This window comes from Natrix helvetica (genome assembly GCF_964273705.1).
Source record: "Natrix helvetica genome assembly, chromosome: 1".
In the NCBI taxonomy this organism is placed as follows: Eukaryota; Metazoa; Chordata; class Lepidosauria; order Squamata; family Natricidae; genus Natrix; species Natrix helvetica.
The window spans coordinates 132,893,089-132,909,020 of NC_138548.1; the positions used below are offsets into that span (position 1 = coordinate 132,893,089).

At 39.3% G+C, this 15,932-nt stretch overlaps 1 protein-coding gene across 3 annotated transcripts in view; it reads left to right on the forward strand.

Moving 5' to 3' along the window:
* Window positions 1–15,932, forward strand: part of EPB41L5 (erythrocyte membrane protein band 4.1 like 5) — a 66,183-nt gene that overhangs the window by 45,219 nt on the left and 5,032 nt on the right. For all 3 annotated transcript variants that reach the window (XR_014176773.1, XM_081970486.1, XM_081970487.1), the window contains exons 17-25: window positions 2,937–3,100; window positions 4,071–4,165; window positions 8,498–8,626; window positions 10,295–10,356; window positions 11,814–11,927; window positions 12,722–12,815; window positions 13,863–13,940; window positions 14,723–14,761; window positions 15,661–15,791. Coding sequence is in view for 2 of the 3 variants with exons in the window: in XM_081970486.1 (XP_081826612.1) it covers window positions 2,937–3,100; window positions 4,071–4,165; window positions 8,498–8,626; window positions 10,295–10,356; window positions 11,814–11,927; window positions 12,722–12,815; window positions 13,863–13,940; window positions 14,723–14,761; window positions 15,661–15,791 (906 nt within the window). In the remaining variant the exon portion in view is untranslated. The remainder of the gene's footprint in view (window positions 1–2,936; window positions 3,101–4,070; window positions 4,166–8,497; window positions 8,627–10,294; window positions 10,357–11,813; window positions 11,928–12,721; window positions 12,816–13,862; window positions 13,941–14,722; window positions 14,762–15,660; window positions 15,792–15,932) is intronic.

A 15,932-nucleotide genomic window follows, 5' to 3' on the forward strand; every position in this document is an offset into this window, starting at 1 on the left:
AGCTCTAACCTTTTGCTTTCCTCCTTAATAGCTCTCATGCATTTCCCAACATCAAATCTACATTCCTTTATACCAGGGGTGTTAAAGTTACGGCCTGCCGGCCAGCGCATTACACTGGCCATGCCCAGTTTAGCGAAGGGGGGAAAAGTCGTGATGCGTAATGTGACGATGCCATGACAGTGCAAGTTTGACACCCCTGCTTTACACTAACTTAACAAGAGTTTGCCAAATCAGATCCTACTTCATTTACTGCAGTAGGATTGATGTGCCTGATAAGTTGCAAGAACTGATCAAGTGAGAGCTGGTTCTTCCATTGACAAATATCCATTTCCAAAATAATCAATAGCTACAGTCCTACCCTTCCTTCATTTAAAAAAAAAAGCGTCCTCCTCTTTATAGCAAAAGAGCAAAAACCAAAACCCCAACCCTAAAACCTTCCTTCCCTAATTTTCTGCTATATAACTTCTCATTTGAAAGAATTTGCTGGAATTCTTGTATTTGTTTCTGTAACAATCTTAACAAATCTTCCTAATTGCAGTTCTGAGGAAGGCGTTTCTTGGGACAAATGGCTTCCAGCCCAGCCTGATACCGAAATCCCAATAGACTAATATATAACAATAGCTTCTGTAGGTGAGAGGGGTGCTTAAACAAAAGCATAGCTTTAGAAACTGCTGAACTGACATTCAGTAATTCGACATAGGTGGCTAAGTGCTTTAAGTATCCTTTAAAATATTCACATAGACATGAGCATCATTTTTCATTTTCTCCAATTGAGGAGAGCCGTGGGGAAAATGCTAGAAAATATTTTCAAATTGTTAGTCAGTAAACAAGCTATTTCAAGGTTGTGGGAGCCATTATTCCCCCTCGCACAGATCTTTTCAAGTATCCAGATGAGATGGCAAGAAAGCAGCACAGGTATGTGTGGATGGTGATGGTGGTGGTGGAAAAACTAAATATATAAGCTATGCCATATTTTAACCAAACTCTGTTATGTCTTAGTGTGAACCCAGCTGCTTTGCTGCTTAAAGCCAAAATCAGACCAGATTATTACTGCTAGAACTAGTAGTTTTGAAAGTAACAGAAAACAGTGTTTGTCTGTCTTTCCTGAGTTTTTACGTGTACATGAAACCTCCATAGCATTTATAGCAGCCTCATAATCCAGCTGCAATCAAATCTAGCTTTTTCATGCCCTCAAAATTTTGCTAATTTTGGCTCCAATGATGTTACTGTCTAATATAGCATATTGAATCATACAAGGTGCTAATTCAACCAGCATTTTACCCAAATGCCATGAATCTTATTATCTACGCTGAGTATTTCAATTGAATGCAGAGTAGCTACCATTACCATTAACACTAATCAGAATCTGAAACTTGTTTTTCAAGTTCATGGTCTCACCTTAGACCATGGTTAAAATTCTGAGTGGTAAGAGGAGTGAAATGGTATCATTTGTATTAATCACCCAAATGAATTAAACATCTTATGCAAAGCACGGCTATCTGGGATTTTTTTCTATGAGGCCAGCACAAGTTATCTCTGTTTTTTGTCAGTAATTAGTGGCCTTGTGTTCTACTTCTACACTGCAAAACAATTTGGAGAAATGCAATGCTATTTCTCTGATTTTAGCATTATTTGCACCTGTTCAAATCCTGAAGATTAATAAGAGAAGTGAAGTCCTTTTGATCTTTTTAATCCTCCACAGACACCACATTCCCATTTGAGGCTTTAGAAAAGATCAAAAGTGCCGTATACTTTTGTAGCTCTCCAATGGACTCCTTATCAACTGGTTGCAAATGCTCTGGATAGAGGGAATTGATAAAGGTTGAAAGAAATAATTTAAACATCATAGTGATCTTATCAGGACTGGTATCATCAAGGACCAGTTCGAAGGCTTCATTTTCCTCACTGACTTTATTCTATTCTATTATAAAAGGAGAGACAGCCATTACAGTTTACTTTCTACCTTGGATTGCTCAGCAACACAAGATAATTACTGCTGCATGTATTGGAACTAGATCAAGAAATTTCCCCCCAAAAAAGGATACTGTAGTTCAGTGATTTTCAACCTTTGGAATATGCTGGCTGGGGAATTCTGGGAGTTGAAGTCCACACATCTTAAAGTTGTCAGGGTTGAAAAACACTGTTCTAATGGATGTTAACCTCTGGTGGCGGCATGATTTGTCTTATTTTGCTTTCTGTTCTGATTACATATGTAAAGTTTGAAAAACAATTAAATTCCCATTATTTGTGCTTGGGCTACAAATATACCCATACACAAAAATGTGTGTCTGTCATTCACATTTTATTGCAGAAGCAACTATGTGTTGTGGCACTCAGTATTCTGTGAGCAATTGCATACTGTTGTACAAGGTAGCAGTGGATTCATGAAAACACTTCTGATTTTGTTTTGTCTTCAGATTCATTTTAAATCCCCACATTTATCTATAGTAGGGGTATGTATGTTTTGAATTCAAAATGATTCAAGCTTGCCTTTAGTGGAAGTGTTTTGACATAATTCTGAACATCCTGTAAGTATTTGAGCTCAAAATGTTGCCTTGAGCTAAAAATGGACTATTTTTTGCTTAGAACATTTCCAAATGAACAACAACGGAACCATTCTGGAAGGACTAGGTAGAGAGCTGTTCAAGCTTGAACCCTCTCAAATTTAAATTTGTTTTGTATGTTACTTACCTTTATTAGTTGTAAGCAAATTAAAAGCAATTAGAAATAGTTAAAAACATGAACACCTTCAGCTGTATGGCTACTTAATTGAGGGGGGTGGGGTGGGAAAGCAACATTGTTTAAATGCTAAAAACATGTTATATACATTGTCATCACTTAAAAAATTTTTAATAGGAGTATAAGTAACATTAATTTAAAGGTGTATAATATACAGACATATTTGAATTTCTAAAAGTCTTGTTTCCTTTTCCTAGCTTATGCAGCGTGCCTCTGACTGCTGATTTGCTTGATAGCAAAGAAATGTTGGATCCTTGTACTGACAGTGCTGCTGGTTTTCCCCCTGCTGAGGGATTAGGTGAAACGTTGGAAGGGGGAGATGGTACAAAGGAAACCCCCTCTGAGAATATAAATCTTGTTGGTAAGGCACCGTCGGTAGTGAGACGCTTGGATCGCTTTATTGATAGGCTGAGTGGCTTACAACTATGTCTCTGATGTGTTCTTACACTATGAAATAAGCATTTTTAACATAACTAATGGTTTCTATTGACCATTATTGATTCCAGGTATTCCAAAAAAAAAAAAAATGCAGTGGCAAGCAATCTCTCTCCTTCTTTCCCTAATAATTTATTTGTCCAAATAGCAATTGCTACGATTTCTTATTTCCCCTGATGCATGGGCTTGTTTTGTTTTAGCAGCATTTAACAGTAAATTCCGTAAGTGCTCTGCAGTTACCAAATTCCATAAGTGCTCTGCGCTTGCTTGCACAGTCTTGTGTTCAGGGAAGTGCAGGCATTAGTCAAGGAACTTGTTTGCCTAAAACCTATTTTGTCATGAGTTAACTATTCTTCTTGCGGTCCTGTAAATAGCAACATAGTGTCCCTGTAATGACTGAAAACTTCCAAAACTCTCCAGCTTTTCTTGGAATGATTAACTTTAACTTTAACTTTAACTTTTATTTGATTTCTAAACCGCGCCCTCTCCCAGAAGGGACTCGGGGCGGTGTACAGTCATATTTAAAACACAGTAATATACATAGATATAAATATAAAATAGATATAGGTGTGGCTGGAGGAGGTAACATATAATTTACTGTACAATAATAGTTAAAGTTCAAATTTAAAATTTAAAAATTTAAAAATTTTAAATGATCTCTTCCGACCTACCAGATATCTAAAACTATTAAATTTTGCAAAGATTTTCAGATGATGTAGCTTCAAGCACCTCTTAACTGTGATTGTATAGAGAGCCTAAGAAAAAATAGCAGTTACAGATAAGAGAAATCTATTTTTACTGTGAAAGCAATGACAAGGGATGAAATGCCAAATATTTTAGAGCTTTATGTCAATCTTGGGTTCTGTATATCCAGTTTCTTTCTTCCTCTCTTCTAGCTGATGAACCATCCCTGAAACTGAAGCACCTGGAAACCGAGTTCACTCCCGTATTGGTTTCCCAGTCCAACATAAACATAAATGTCAGCAAGCAGGTATTGCATGCTTTCTCTTCCCAGAAATATGAGGTCAGGGTTTTTGTTATATTTGCTTTTTCCCCCCGTAATGTTTTTGTTCATGCAAGATAAAAACGGCTACGTTTTGCATCTTAGCGACCATCTTTGGTAATTTGAAAGTCCGCAAGATTGGCAGTGCCAAGCTCATGAAGGGCATGCTGGCACAGAAGGGAGCAATTAATTTTTAATTAGATAGGCATTCCAATCTCTTTCACTTCTGGAATGCAGGGAACGATAAAAGCTTGACTTCACTATATTTCCCATGTGTTTAGGAAGATGTAATATTCCATATCTATATCTGCATCTCTTCTAAAGGACATTCTGTAATGAGCAGTAGGTGGGGAAAAATGTGTTTGAAAGAACAAGCTTAAGCTATATTGACATGCAGAAAGTTGGAGAAGCACATAAAAAAAAGTCCCTTGGGACCACCACAACAGAGTCAAAGGCAGTTTTTCTTTCATGTCAGATGCTTTGTTTATTTCTAAAAGCTTTCAACATAAAAGATTAAAATTCTACTTCTCAGGGTAATCATAAATCACAATACTCTAATATACAGTAATTAAGTTAAAGAATCTGAGCTTATCTCAGCAATCATCCTGTCTATAAGAATAATAATGAAAACTCTTGAGGGTGAGGCCAGGCAACTGCATGATACACTTTCTCTGGATGCATTTCAAGGCATCCTTGGACCTGTGCTTAAGCACTGTGACACAGTCGGCTAAAGTAGGATTAATGCCCTTGGCTAAAATAAACACTAGGCAGTTTTTAGGCGGAAGATCTGATCTGACATGGGCTTTTCTCCTTAGGAAAAAATAATTACCTAAGAAAAATACTGCTTCCTGTCATTTGAGACAAGTAAATATTTATTGTCAGATGAGATACATTCACCTTGCTGAGTTAGCTCTATTAAATTATGGCAGTCTCAAAAGGAAAAGGCCTCATAAGACATTGAATATGTGCTCCAAGGACTGAATCAGGAATCCATATCTGAACAAGTATTCGGTTCGTTTGATTATAAAGCAGGAAGATAAATTTTGAAAACTGAACAGAATAAATAAGTAATGAGAGCAAAACTTTCATTTTTCTCCTTTCTACCCAACTTTGCTTATGTGGTGATAAAAACTGATTTGGAGAGAAAATCTTAAATCAGTGCTGTTGAGGAGGGTACAGATGGAGAATAATTAAAAATCTTAATTCTGTTTTTTTTCCCCCAGGGCCATCTCAAGAAAATGTATATAGAAATTAATTTCAGTCATATAATATAGAGAGAATTATATTTTACATATGAATGCTGAATGGAAATATTGGGAAATATCTTTCTGTGGCATGCATCGATATGCTGAAAGTTGATTTAATCAATCCTGCTTTACCCACAGTTCTACAAAACAGTATTTGCCTCTTGGATTTTCAAAATGTTTGCATATTGTTTTGACTGGGTATCATCAGAAGTTCTTGTGGGTTCTTTGGATTTAGTGCTTTATTTGAGTTATCTATTAGCAGGCTGCCAATATGAAAAAAATAGTTGCCTCTCCCTAGTTCAGTCAGTTCAGTCAAAGTGATATCTAGTGCCAGTTGCGTAAACATTTCATAAAACAATCAGTTGATATGGGCCCACCCTGTTCAACATAAATTTCACAATGCTGGCTCTCATTATCACAGTGAGATTTTTACCACACAGTTTTATGGTATGTCCATCCCCCCTTTCCAAATAAAATTATGAAGACCTCCATTAAAAAACCATTGATATCAATTAGAAAAAGTTACAAAATGATTTCTAAAGCTACGGGGCTCTAACAGTCCACAGACAAAATCATATTCTTGCAATGATAAGATTTATAATAGAGAAGCTCCCAAGGAGTACTTAGTCTGTCAAAATCTCTCAAAAGATATGGTGTAAAAATTATACAGGAAATCACACAAAAAAACCTGCAAATCTCTCACAATGCAACTAAGGTACTAGATAAAAATCAGTGAGAAAGTAGCAAGATGGAAAGCATTGCTCATTAAGAAGAAGAAAATTGATGCTCACCCCAAATTTGTCAAAAACCCATCTGGATGACATTCTACATTCCAGGGGGAACATTCTAAGGATAGTGGAGCTTCTGATCTGATATAGATGTTACTGTGTCTGGTAGGACCCAAATGTACATTTCACAGTAAAGAATCTTACACGGGTGCAAGGGCGTGGAGGTGGCAGTGTCATCTTTTAGAAATGTTTTGCTGCTTTAGAAAGGAAACCAAAGAGAATGGATGCCGAATACATTTAATAGTGTAGATTAGCCAACTCAAAGTCTAGAGCAGCGATGGCAAACCTTTTTTGGCTCGCGTACCAGAAGTGGGGGCAGCGCAGGGGGCTCGTATGCAGCATGCCGCACCCATAATGCAATACGCGACACCCCCGGTGCGACACCCCATTTTTTGCATGCTTTTTTTGCCCTCCCCAGGCTGCAGAGGCTTTATAGGATCCTGGGGAGGGCGAAAACAGCCTCCCCTGCCCCCCCGGAAGCCCTCTGGAGGCTTCAGGGATCATCAGGAGGCTTCCCTGAAGCCTCGGGAGCAGTCAAAACGACCTTCTAGTTTGCTCGGAAGGTCATTTTGAGCGCTCTAAGGCCTCCGGAGCAGTCAAAATGAACCTCCAAGCAAACGGGAAGTCACTTCCGGTTTGCTCGGAGTGTCGTTTTGAGCGCTCTGAATGCTTCAGGGACCTTCAGGACGCTTCCCTGAAGCCTCCAGAGCAGTCAAAACGAGCCTCCGAGCAAACCAGAAGTCTGTTCCCGAAGTTCCGGTTTGCCCATAGGGCTGGTTTTTTGCCCTCTGGAGGCTTTAGGGAAGCTCATGAAGCCTCTGGAGGGCCTCCGGGGGGTGCGGGGGGGCTCTTTTCGCTCTCCCCAGGCTCCTATAAAGCATCTGGAGCCTGGGGAGGACAAAAAATGGCTTTTAAAAAGGGTGACCTCAGTTGGCCAGCGCGCGCATGTGCACTGGCCAGCTGACAGGACAGCGCCTCGCGTGCCCTGACAAATGGCTCCGCATGCCACCTGTAGCACGTGTGCCACCGGTTCGCCATCACTGGTCTAGAGCAAAAGCCCATAGAAATATTGTAAAAGGTTCCTAATGAGCAGTTTATGCTATAAAATCCTCAAATGTTAGTAAGTAGAAGTTGTTGGCCATGCAAAAATGGGCCATAATTCCAGTGATCAGTAATTTACAGAACAGATTTGGCTGAAGTTAATTGCAGCTAAAGGCAGTTCAACAAGTGGTGGGTTGCTGCCGGTTTTACTACCGATTCACAACGCACGCTGCATGCGCGTGCGCTACTCAATGTAAATTGTTTTTCACACATAGGCAGAACAATTTACATTGAACTCTGCACTCGCAGTCACTAAGAACCAAAATGGCGGCAGAGAGGGATCCGGCTCGGGGGTGTGGCAGGCCTAGGTCACTGTCGGTTCTGCGACCCAGGCCTGAATTCTACTACCGGTTCAGCTGAACTGGGCCAAACCGGGAGCAACCCACCTCTGAGTTCAACCGATTACTGAATATTAAGGGTTGTTCACAACGGCACATCACAGGTTGAATGACTTTGTAAACATAAATAAACACTCAATTCAGATGTTAGTTATTCTCTCAGGCTGTCTATTTCACTAAGGCCTATAGAGCTACACAAATTGAGTAAATAAGTAAAATGAAGTTCTGATAACATAGACTCTGAAATATATGCAAAAATTCAGAAAATCCAAATACTTTCCTTGTAGAACTGCATAGCAGATAAGTCCACCTATAAATTAGCCCTGTTTTGTAAGCCTTTTGAGTATGTTCCACCTGCGTGTAAGTTTCTGAGCCATAGCAATTGTCCACAGTTTGTGTGTGTGTGTGTGACTTCAAAAGTGAAGAAATAATATATGCTTTCCAGGGTTTCAGCATTTTTGTGCTAGATAAGTATAGAAAAGAAAATGTTCCTTATTTTATAGAAAGCTTTTCATTAAAACTGAGATATTACCTGTAAGATTAGATACCAAAATTCTTTAGTTACTGAGGAAAGAGACAGACATAGATATCTTAGACTATTAATGCATACAATGGCTTGGTCTTATCTCCTTAATATAGTTTCTGTTCTGCAATAGTTTTAGTGCTGATCATCTTATCTTTCGCATGGAGACTCGTAATAAGGCAGAGTCCTGGCCCAAAGCATATATAATGCATTTATTATGTGCTGGTTGTGGAAGCTGTATTAACTCCTTGTATGTGTGTTTCTTGCTAACTGTTCACCTAATGAGGAGTGCTGTTTATGAGTGTAGTTTTCTTTATTTCTAGGAGGAAGTTGTGAAATTGACAGATAAATGCCTGAACAATGTAATTGAGAGCCCCGCGAACACTTCTATGCGGTTGTCTCCGGATATTAAAAGTAATATTCTGAAGGCCCAGGTGGAGGCAGGGCACAAAGTAAGAATTTTGCTTCTGTAGCAATCTTTTTTAATATAAAAAAGTAACTTTAAATTTCTGTAATACTTTGAGTCAGTATTGATACTTTGTTTACCATTAGTCTCTTAATTTACTTGAGATGATTTAAGCATCTGTGCAGAGCCTGTTCCTAATCTTCTATTGCCTACAGATGTGTTGATAGAAGCCCTCTCCCTCCATCTATTTACGTGAATAAGTGTCTTTTCAGTAGATGGGAGTGGGATGTGTTACACTGCTGGAGGCTTAGGCAAATCTGAGAATACTGCTGAAGAGAACAGTTGGGTGAGGTCATAGCATTTTTTTTATGCTGAATCCTCAGAAACAGAAGATAGAAGAGAGGCATCTTATCATCCAGATCTAAGAAAAGAGGCCTGGGCTAGAGAGAAATTGCCACGTGTATATTCATCCTTGTCTCTGAAACATTCCAAGGCTTACTGAAAAGAGTCTTAAGACAACTTGCCACAGGCAACTCACCCTGGCCAACTCAATGCCAGACAACTTGCTCAGGACAATTCGACACAGCCAGTTTGATGCAGGACAGCTCGACGGGAGACATTTAAACATGAGATAACTCTATTGTTATCTGCCACTGTTTCTTTGCCACTATTTTAATTTTTGTCATTCACATTTCATTTAGCATCCTTTCTTTAATTATTCTATTCTACCATTTTTTCAACATTTCTTTCATAATATCTCACATTGAGTTATCCACTGTGAGTTATTCTGCAGTGATTTGTCGCATTCTGAAAAAAGCAAGAAATGGCTGGGCTCAGCCAATTTCTCTGGGTTAACTTATTGCTATACAATAATACAATACAATAGTAGAGTTGGAAGGGACCTTGGAGGTCTTCTAGTCCAACCCCCTGCCTAGGCAGGAAACCCTATACCGTTTCAGACAAATGGCTATCCAACATCATCTTAAAGACTTCCAGTGTTGGGGCATTCACAACTTCTGGCGGCAAGCTGTTCCACTGATTAATTGTTCTAACTGTCAGGAAATATTTCCTTAGTTCTAAGTTGCTTCTCTCCTTGATTAGTTTCCACCCATTGCTTCTTGTTTATATCCTCAGATGCCTTGGAAAATAGTTTGACTCCCTCTTCTTTGTGGCAACCCCTGAGATATTGGAACACTGCTATCATGTCTCCCCTAATCCTTCTTTGTCTTAAGCTAACCATACCCAGTTCCTGCAACCGTTCTTCATATGTTTTAGTCTCCAGTCCTCTAATCGTCTTTGTTGCTCTTCTCTGCACTCTTTCTAGAGTCTCCACATCTTTTTTACATCGTGGCGACCAGAACTGAATGCAGTATTCCAAGTGTGGCCTCATCAAGGCTTTGTTGAGAATATCTGTAGAGTAAAAGAAGAGGGCTGCTATTTCTTATCTCAGCGTCTACCACCTAACTCTGTTAGAGTGGAAGCATCATAATCTTCTATCATCTGGAATATTTCTCCATCTAGACACAATGAAAGCAGGAAACCTGAGTCCTGCAGTGGTATAATGCATTTTTAGGAGCCCGTAAGAAGTGGCAGAGAAGGGCACTTGTGTAATGTTAGGTTGCTTTGACTTTGACCTGTCAGGAAAAAAAAATAGATTTTAGTTTATATCCTCAATAAAATTATTTTTTCTGACTTGTAATTGTGTTTCTTTTAGGTTGTGAGGGAGGGAAGCATACCTGGCAACAAGAACACCAATATTCAAGATACAGCTGGAAGGTATTAATATGGAGCTTGAAATGTGCTGAAGATTTCTGTTCTGTGGTGCGAACAGGTTCCTGTACCCATTTAATAATGGAAAAAGCCATTTGTAACAAAATTCTATAAAACTTACGTTAGTGGTTTTAAAATGCCTACAGGATAATAATTTTGGGAATATTATTAACCCAACTTGCATTGTTGTGGTTTAGTCTTGTTTCTGCTTAGTTCTTAAAAAGGAGACTTTGTGTCTTATTCGACTGAAATTCTAGAAAATTGAATATCCCTATCCAGTTCGGAGAACAAAATCTTTGGGACACATTACTCTGTTTAAGAAGGTAGCATTGATGGTAAATCCCCATGCCTTGCACCACCTTCTTGGGCATCTTTCTGTCAGAAGTTAGGAAAAAAGTCTTGGTCGGACTGTAGAGATATGACATGCAGGTAGTCCTTGGGTTACATCCATTCATTCAGTGGCTGTTCAAAGTTATAGTGGTACTGAAACAATGGACCTATGATTGGTCCTTAAAATTCAGTCCAATCCACATTTATGATCAGCACTCCGCTACCTCCATCACTGCATTCATCTGTGCTTCTTGCACCTGCTTGGGCACTCACCTCCCCGGCCTACGTTCCCTAGTATCTATCCATAGTACCAGTGATGGGTTGCAGGCGGTATGCCCCAGTATGAGCTCCTTACCTGCATTTGAGCTCTTTGGCACTTACACGCATGGAGCGTACGGCGCCTGCACAATGCTCCGCCAAGCAGCTGGAGCATCACGGAGGTAAGGACGCATGCGGGCGGGCGCGCACATGCATGCGGGGGATGCTGGGCCCTGTTGCACCGTACCGGTTGCACCGGGATCCGGCACCCACCACTGCATAGTACCTGCCCTAGCTGTCCCCCAGAAGCTTCCTTAGAACTCCCGCCACTTCCTGCTTAACAACCCATGTCGTCCTGGGGTTACATGGGAACAGCCAGTATTACTTTGCCAAGCGTTAGAAATTCCAGTCCCAATTGCCCTTGTAATTCCAGTCCCAATTATAACCCAAGAACTACCCATATAAATCCCTACATCCTTTTGTATTTTAATAAAGGTGTGGTTAAAGTTGGTGTGTGTGTGTGTGAGAGGGGGGGGAGAAAATATAAATCTCTCCACGCATAATACTGCACTCCTAAGCGCTACTTATAGAGCTGTATCACATCACACATCTTCTCCTTGTATTGATGGTCTGGCAGAAACACAAAACATGAGATAAATGTGTTTATCCAGTTGCAGTTTTCCTAGGTTATTAACATCCCCCCTTTTTTTTGCCTTAATATTGATATCCATGATAACAAAATATTTCCAGGAAATGGTTTGCATGAAGAGAGTTCCAAGCTGCTTTGTTTTGTATTGTTTTTAATGCTGAAAGAATGTTCTTGGCAACAATGGAAAAGAACTCAATTGTTACATTTTTGGCTCTGCGTTATTTAGAAGCGTTCTTCCATCAGTAAAAGAGAACAACAGCCCCCTGAGAACCCTCAGCCCTGTGTGCCAGGAACCACGAGAGGGACTAAAAGTGATCCCAGTCACCAATGCCTTCATTCTGTAAGTCCTCTTGTGGGTAGGTGGGTATCCCCACTGGAAAATGGGAATGCATGCAAATCTGGGCTGAAACAATCTAAGAACAGTATATGGAGCACTTGAAGGGCTCCTTCAGTTAATTCTGGCAATTTCCAGTCGGGTTAGGATTCTGCTTTTCTGTGGGAAACCAAACAGCCAAAATTAGGCTTAGTTTTGTTCTCAACATGAGTAGAGGATATGTGTCCCTCTAATGAATATTGCTTCTTGTTGAATTGGCAAAAAGAAAGACCCCTTCCTGAACCTTAGTTTTCCAATTACTAAAGTTGGCAGGAAAAGTGTCAAGATATGCTCTAACATAGGAATGAAATGATGCAATTCCAGAATGATTTTAAAATATTTACTGGTTAAGCAATTTATGTGAATCTGCTCCTTATTTTTGATATAGTAGACTAGTAGTTTAGACTGTTGGACTTTCTTGTGGCAGAAGCGCTTTTCTGTCACTCTGGGCTAAAGAGTTGGCTGTTTTTTTTTTTGTATATTGTTTATTCATTCTACTTGGTCACCGAAAGTATGGAGATCAGCAGAATCACAGATTCTGTCAAGGATGCACCAATTGAACCCTAAATTAAGCAAGTTTCCCCACCACCATACTGTGCCTCAGGGGCACAATATGGCTTAACAGGAAGGCAAATTATTTGGGCAGAAGCTCCTGAGATCAAGAGGTCATATGGCACTGATTTCAGAGGCACAAATTCCAAGTGATAGCAGCTCCTTTCACACATGCTCTGTATCATGGGAGGTGTGTTTACATCTTCCAGGAATGAATTCAATGAGAATACTACTATCCCTGACTCCAAAGATTGTGTGAATCCTACTGATCTGACTCCTAGAGAAGAGGATGTTCTTGTAAAGGTATGTTGCTTCTTTGTAGGGGGAAGCGTGGGTCTTTAGAAGCACAAGATGAGAAGTCCCAGGCAAATTGCTTGTGTTAAACAGAGCACTAATTTAAAACTTGGTTCCAGGGATAGATTCCTGGGACAGATTAATATTTGGAGTATAATATTAAAAATTAGTTGTGCAATTTCTATAAGTGTGTCCCCATCCCTGATTTTCACTATCAAGAGAAGGGAAAAGGATGGGGAAGGGAATAAAAGTAATCCATGTCCCCAACCTGCTTTTTCCAATATATAGATTATCCCCAAATATAAAAGTATTATCTCCCCTTCATTAAATCATAATTTGGTGTTATGAACATATTCTTTATATTGTGGGAAGAATGGCTGGAACTGGCAATAAAAATCTGATGATATATTAAAAATATTAATTAAAATTGTGAAATATTAATCAGCTTTAAGTGGCGAGAAGCACAATAGGAGGAGGAAGCCATTCGTATGAATTTATATTGCATGCAAATCCTTTTTAAAGGCACTTTTCAAAGATTGAAGTGCCAGATACTTTATAAAATTGTAGGGGAAAAACATAGAAAAACGTTTACATCTAATTTAAGTCCACTGATGGGTGTATGCTATCTTACAAGACTCAAGAGCCAGTTTGGTGTAGCGATTTAGGAGTGAAGAGTAGGGCACCATGAGTTCTAACCCTCCCTTAAGCCAAGGGTTAAGTTACTCTTTCTCAGCCCAACCCACCTCACAGGGTGATTGTCATAGGGAGAATAGAAAACCACTGATTACTGCCTTATACAGTACAGATTAAAAGTGGGTTATAAATCTAATAAAGAAGTTACTGAATGCATTGCTTCAATTCATATTGTGACTGAAATTTAAATCCATGTATGTCAGAGCCTAAAATGTGTATGACAAAGGGAAACAGTGCTGTTGGGCAGCACTCATAAACATCAGTCATAAACTTGTGGCTTTTTCAAAAGGGAATGAAACCTTACACAAAACACTTTGGCTCTTTCTCTGTGATTGGGCGTAACGTAACTATTCCATTTTGCAGAGTTCCTGTGAGAGCATGGAGATTTTGTTGTCATCACAGACAAAGAATTTAATTGACTTCACAGAAGCCACGCCTCAGGTAAGAGTAAAAAATTAAAACGTAGCTGTTTCATTGTACAATTTGAAAATATAATTAGTACGTCCATTGTCTATACCTCTCTTTTTTACTTTCAGTAAAGCTTGTTTGAGTTCTGGTGTCTCATGATCAGTTTAGTTGATATGACACTTGGCTACATACATACATACATACATACATACATACATACATACATCATACATACATACACCGTGTTTCCCTGAAAATAAGACAGGGTCTTATTTTCTTTTGACCCCCGAAATAAGCACTTGACCTTATTTTCAGGGAGGTCTTATTATTTTTGAGGTGCAGTAGGTGGCGAGCGTGGTCACCTCATGGCTGCTGCTGTGTTGCAATATTTTCAGGGAAGGCTTGTTTTTGAGGGAGGGATTATTTTATCATATGCACTCAAAAGCTTGATTGGGTTTATTATCTGGGGAGGTCGCCTCAAGCAATTTCAACCAAACTTGGTTACATATTACTTACTCTCTGGAAACAAATACTGTGGAGGTAAAACACCCCTCGGGGTTTGTGTTCTGTTAAGAAACAGCCTGTTGTGCCTTAAAATGGCTTCTACTGTATAGTGCTGTGGAGTTGCCACGGTAACGGCTTCACAGTACTCCACAAGGGGGCTTCCTCTGGTAAGGGGGAAAATCCAACATTAGAAATTACATTTTGTCCAGTCATTTCCCCCCTATAAATAAATAACCATTCAGCCCCAGGTTATCAGCTAGTAAGATTATATTACAATATTATGAATGTTTTTGTGTTTCATTTACTTTTAGGTGTCTTCACCAATAATTATGCCCAGGTGGTTAGTGCCAGTAAGTTATTGAATAATCCTTATAAACTATTAATTTCATATTCTTCTGTACGTCCGTGTATTATTATTAGCAACAGTCATTCAACTGTTGTTAGAAGTGGTACAAATTAGTATTGATTTAGATAGTTTATAAAAAGTCTGCCATTTCTATTGCATGGTGGGTAATATTTTCAGCTTTATCAAAAGAAACCATCTGCCACCTGGAAGTGGCCCTTAATTCTTCTGGAAAAAGGCAAGACTCACCTCTCCATTCTCCAGTCAAAGTTTTTTCCTTGTGGTTATGATTGAAAATTATTCCCCTTACTAATATTTGGAGGATCTCTATATATTCTGACCTGTCTCCCTTGAAGAATGATTGAAGGTGACCAATTCAAGGGCTCTGTTAGGCTTTGTGCTGTACTTCCAAGGCTGCATCCCAAAAGCATAAACAGGTGTCACCCCAATTTGGGAGCAGGGAATTTTGGGAGGTTTTTAATAGATGTGATAAGTCTTTTTGAGGTTCAAGAACTCATTTTGCTTCTTCCCTAACCATCTCTCAAAACTGAAGATGATGCTAAAACATTTGATGCTGCTCATTTTGGGGGCCATATTTCTCCCTCAGCAGACCCCCTTCTGGTATGTCCTGCCAGTTAATGGTTTTGGTAAATTTTATCTTGACCATTATCCCAATCCAAATTGGTCATTGTCCCAACCATTGTATCTCACAAATTGGAAGGAAAAGCTATGAAGGAGAAAAGGTAGCCTGAAGGAAAGAATCCAAGGACAAGGGATCAATTGAACATTTATTTCACATATTAATCCTTCTCTGCTGTGTCATTTGCATTTGATAGACATGTTCATTTGCTGACATGTATCAAAACCTAAATCACCTTTCTGACTTTTCTTTGGTTTTCTTTATAGAGTGGACTGACTTCTAATGGGCCTCTGGGAAATGATGTTGCTTTATCTCTTAAGACAACTAAAATAAACACTGAAGCCCTATTGGCTACTGACTCATCACCTCCACTGTACCCCTCTGAAATCATACCCAGGTAAGGATTTTCTTTTCATGAAATTAAAACAGTCCTCCTACCCCGTCTGTTATTTTCCACATGTTCCAGCCAGCTAACCATCATAGGAAGTTAAGTCTACAACATTAAGCACACCACTTTGAGGAATGCTGGAGGAATTGT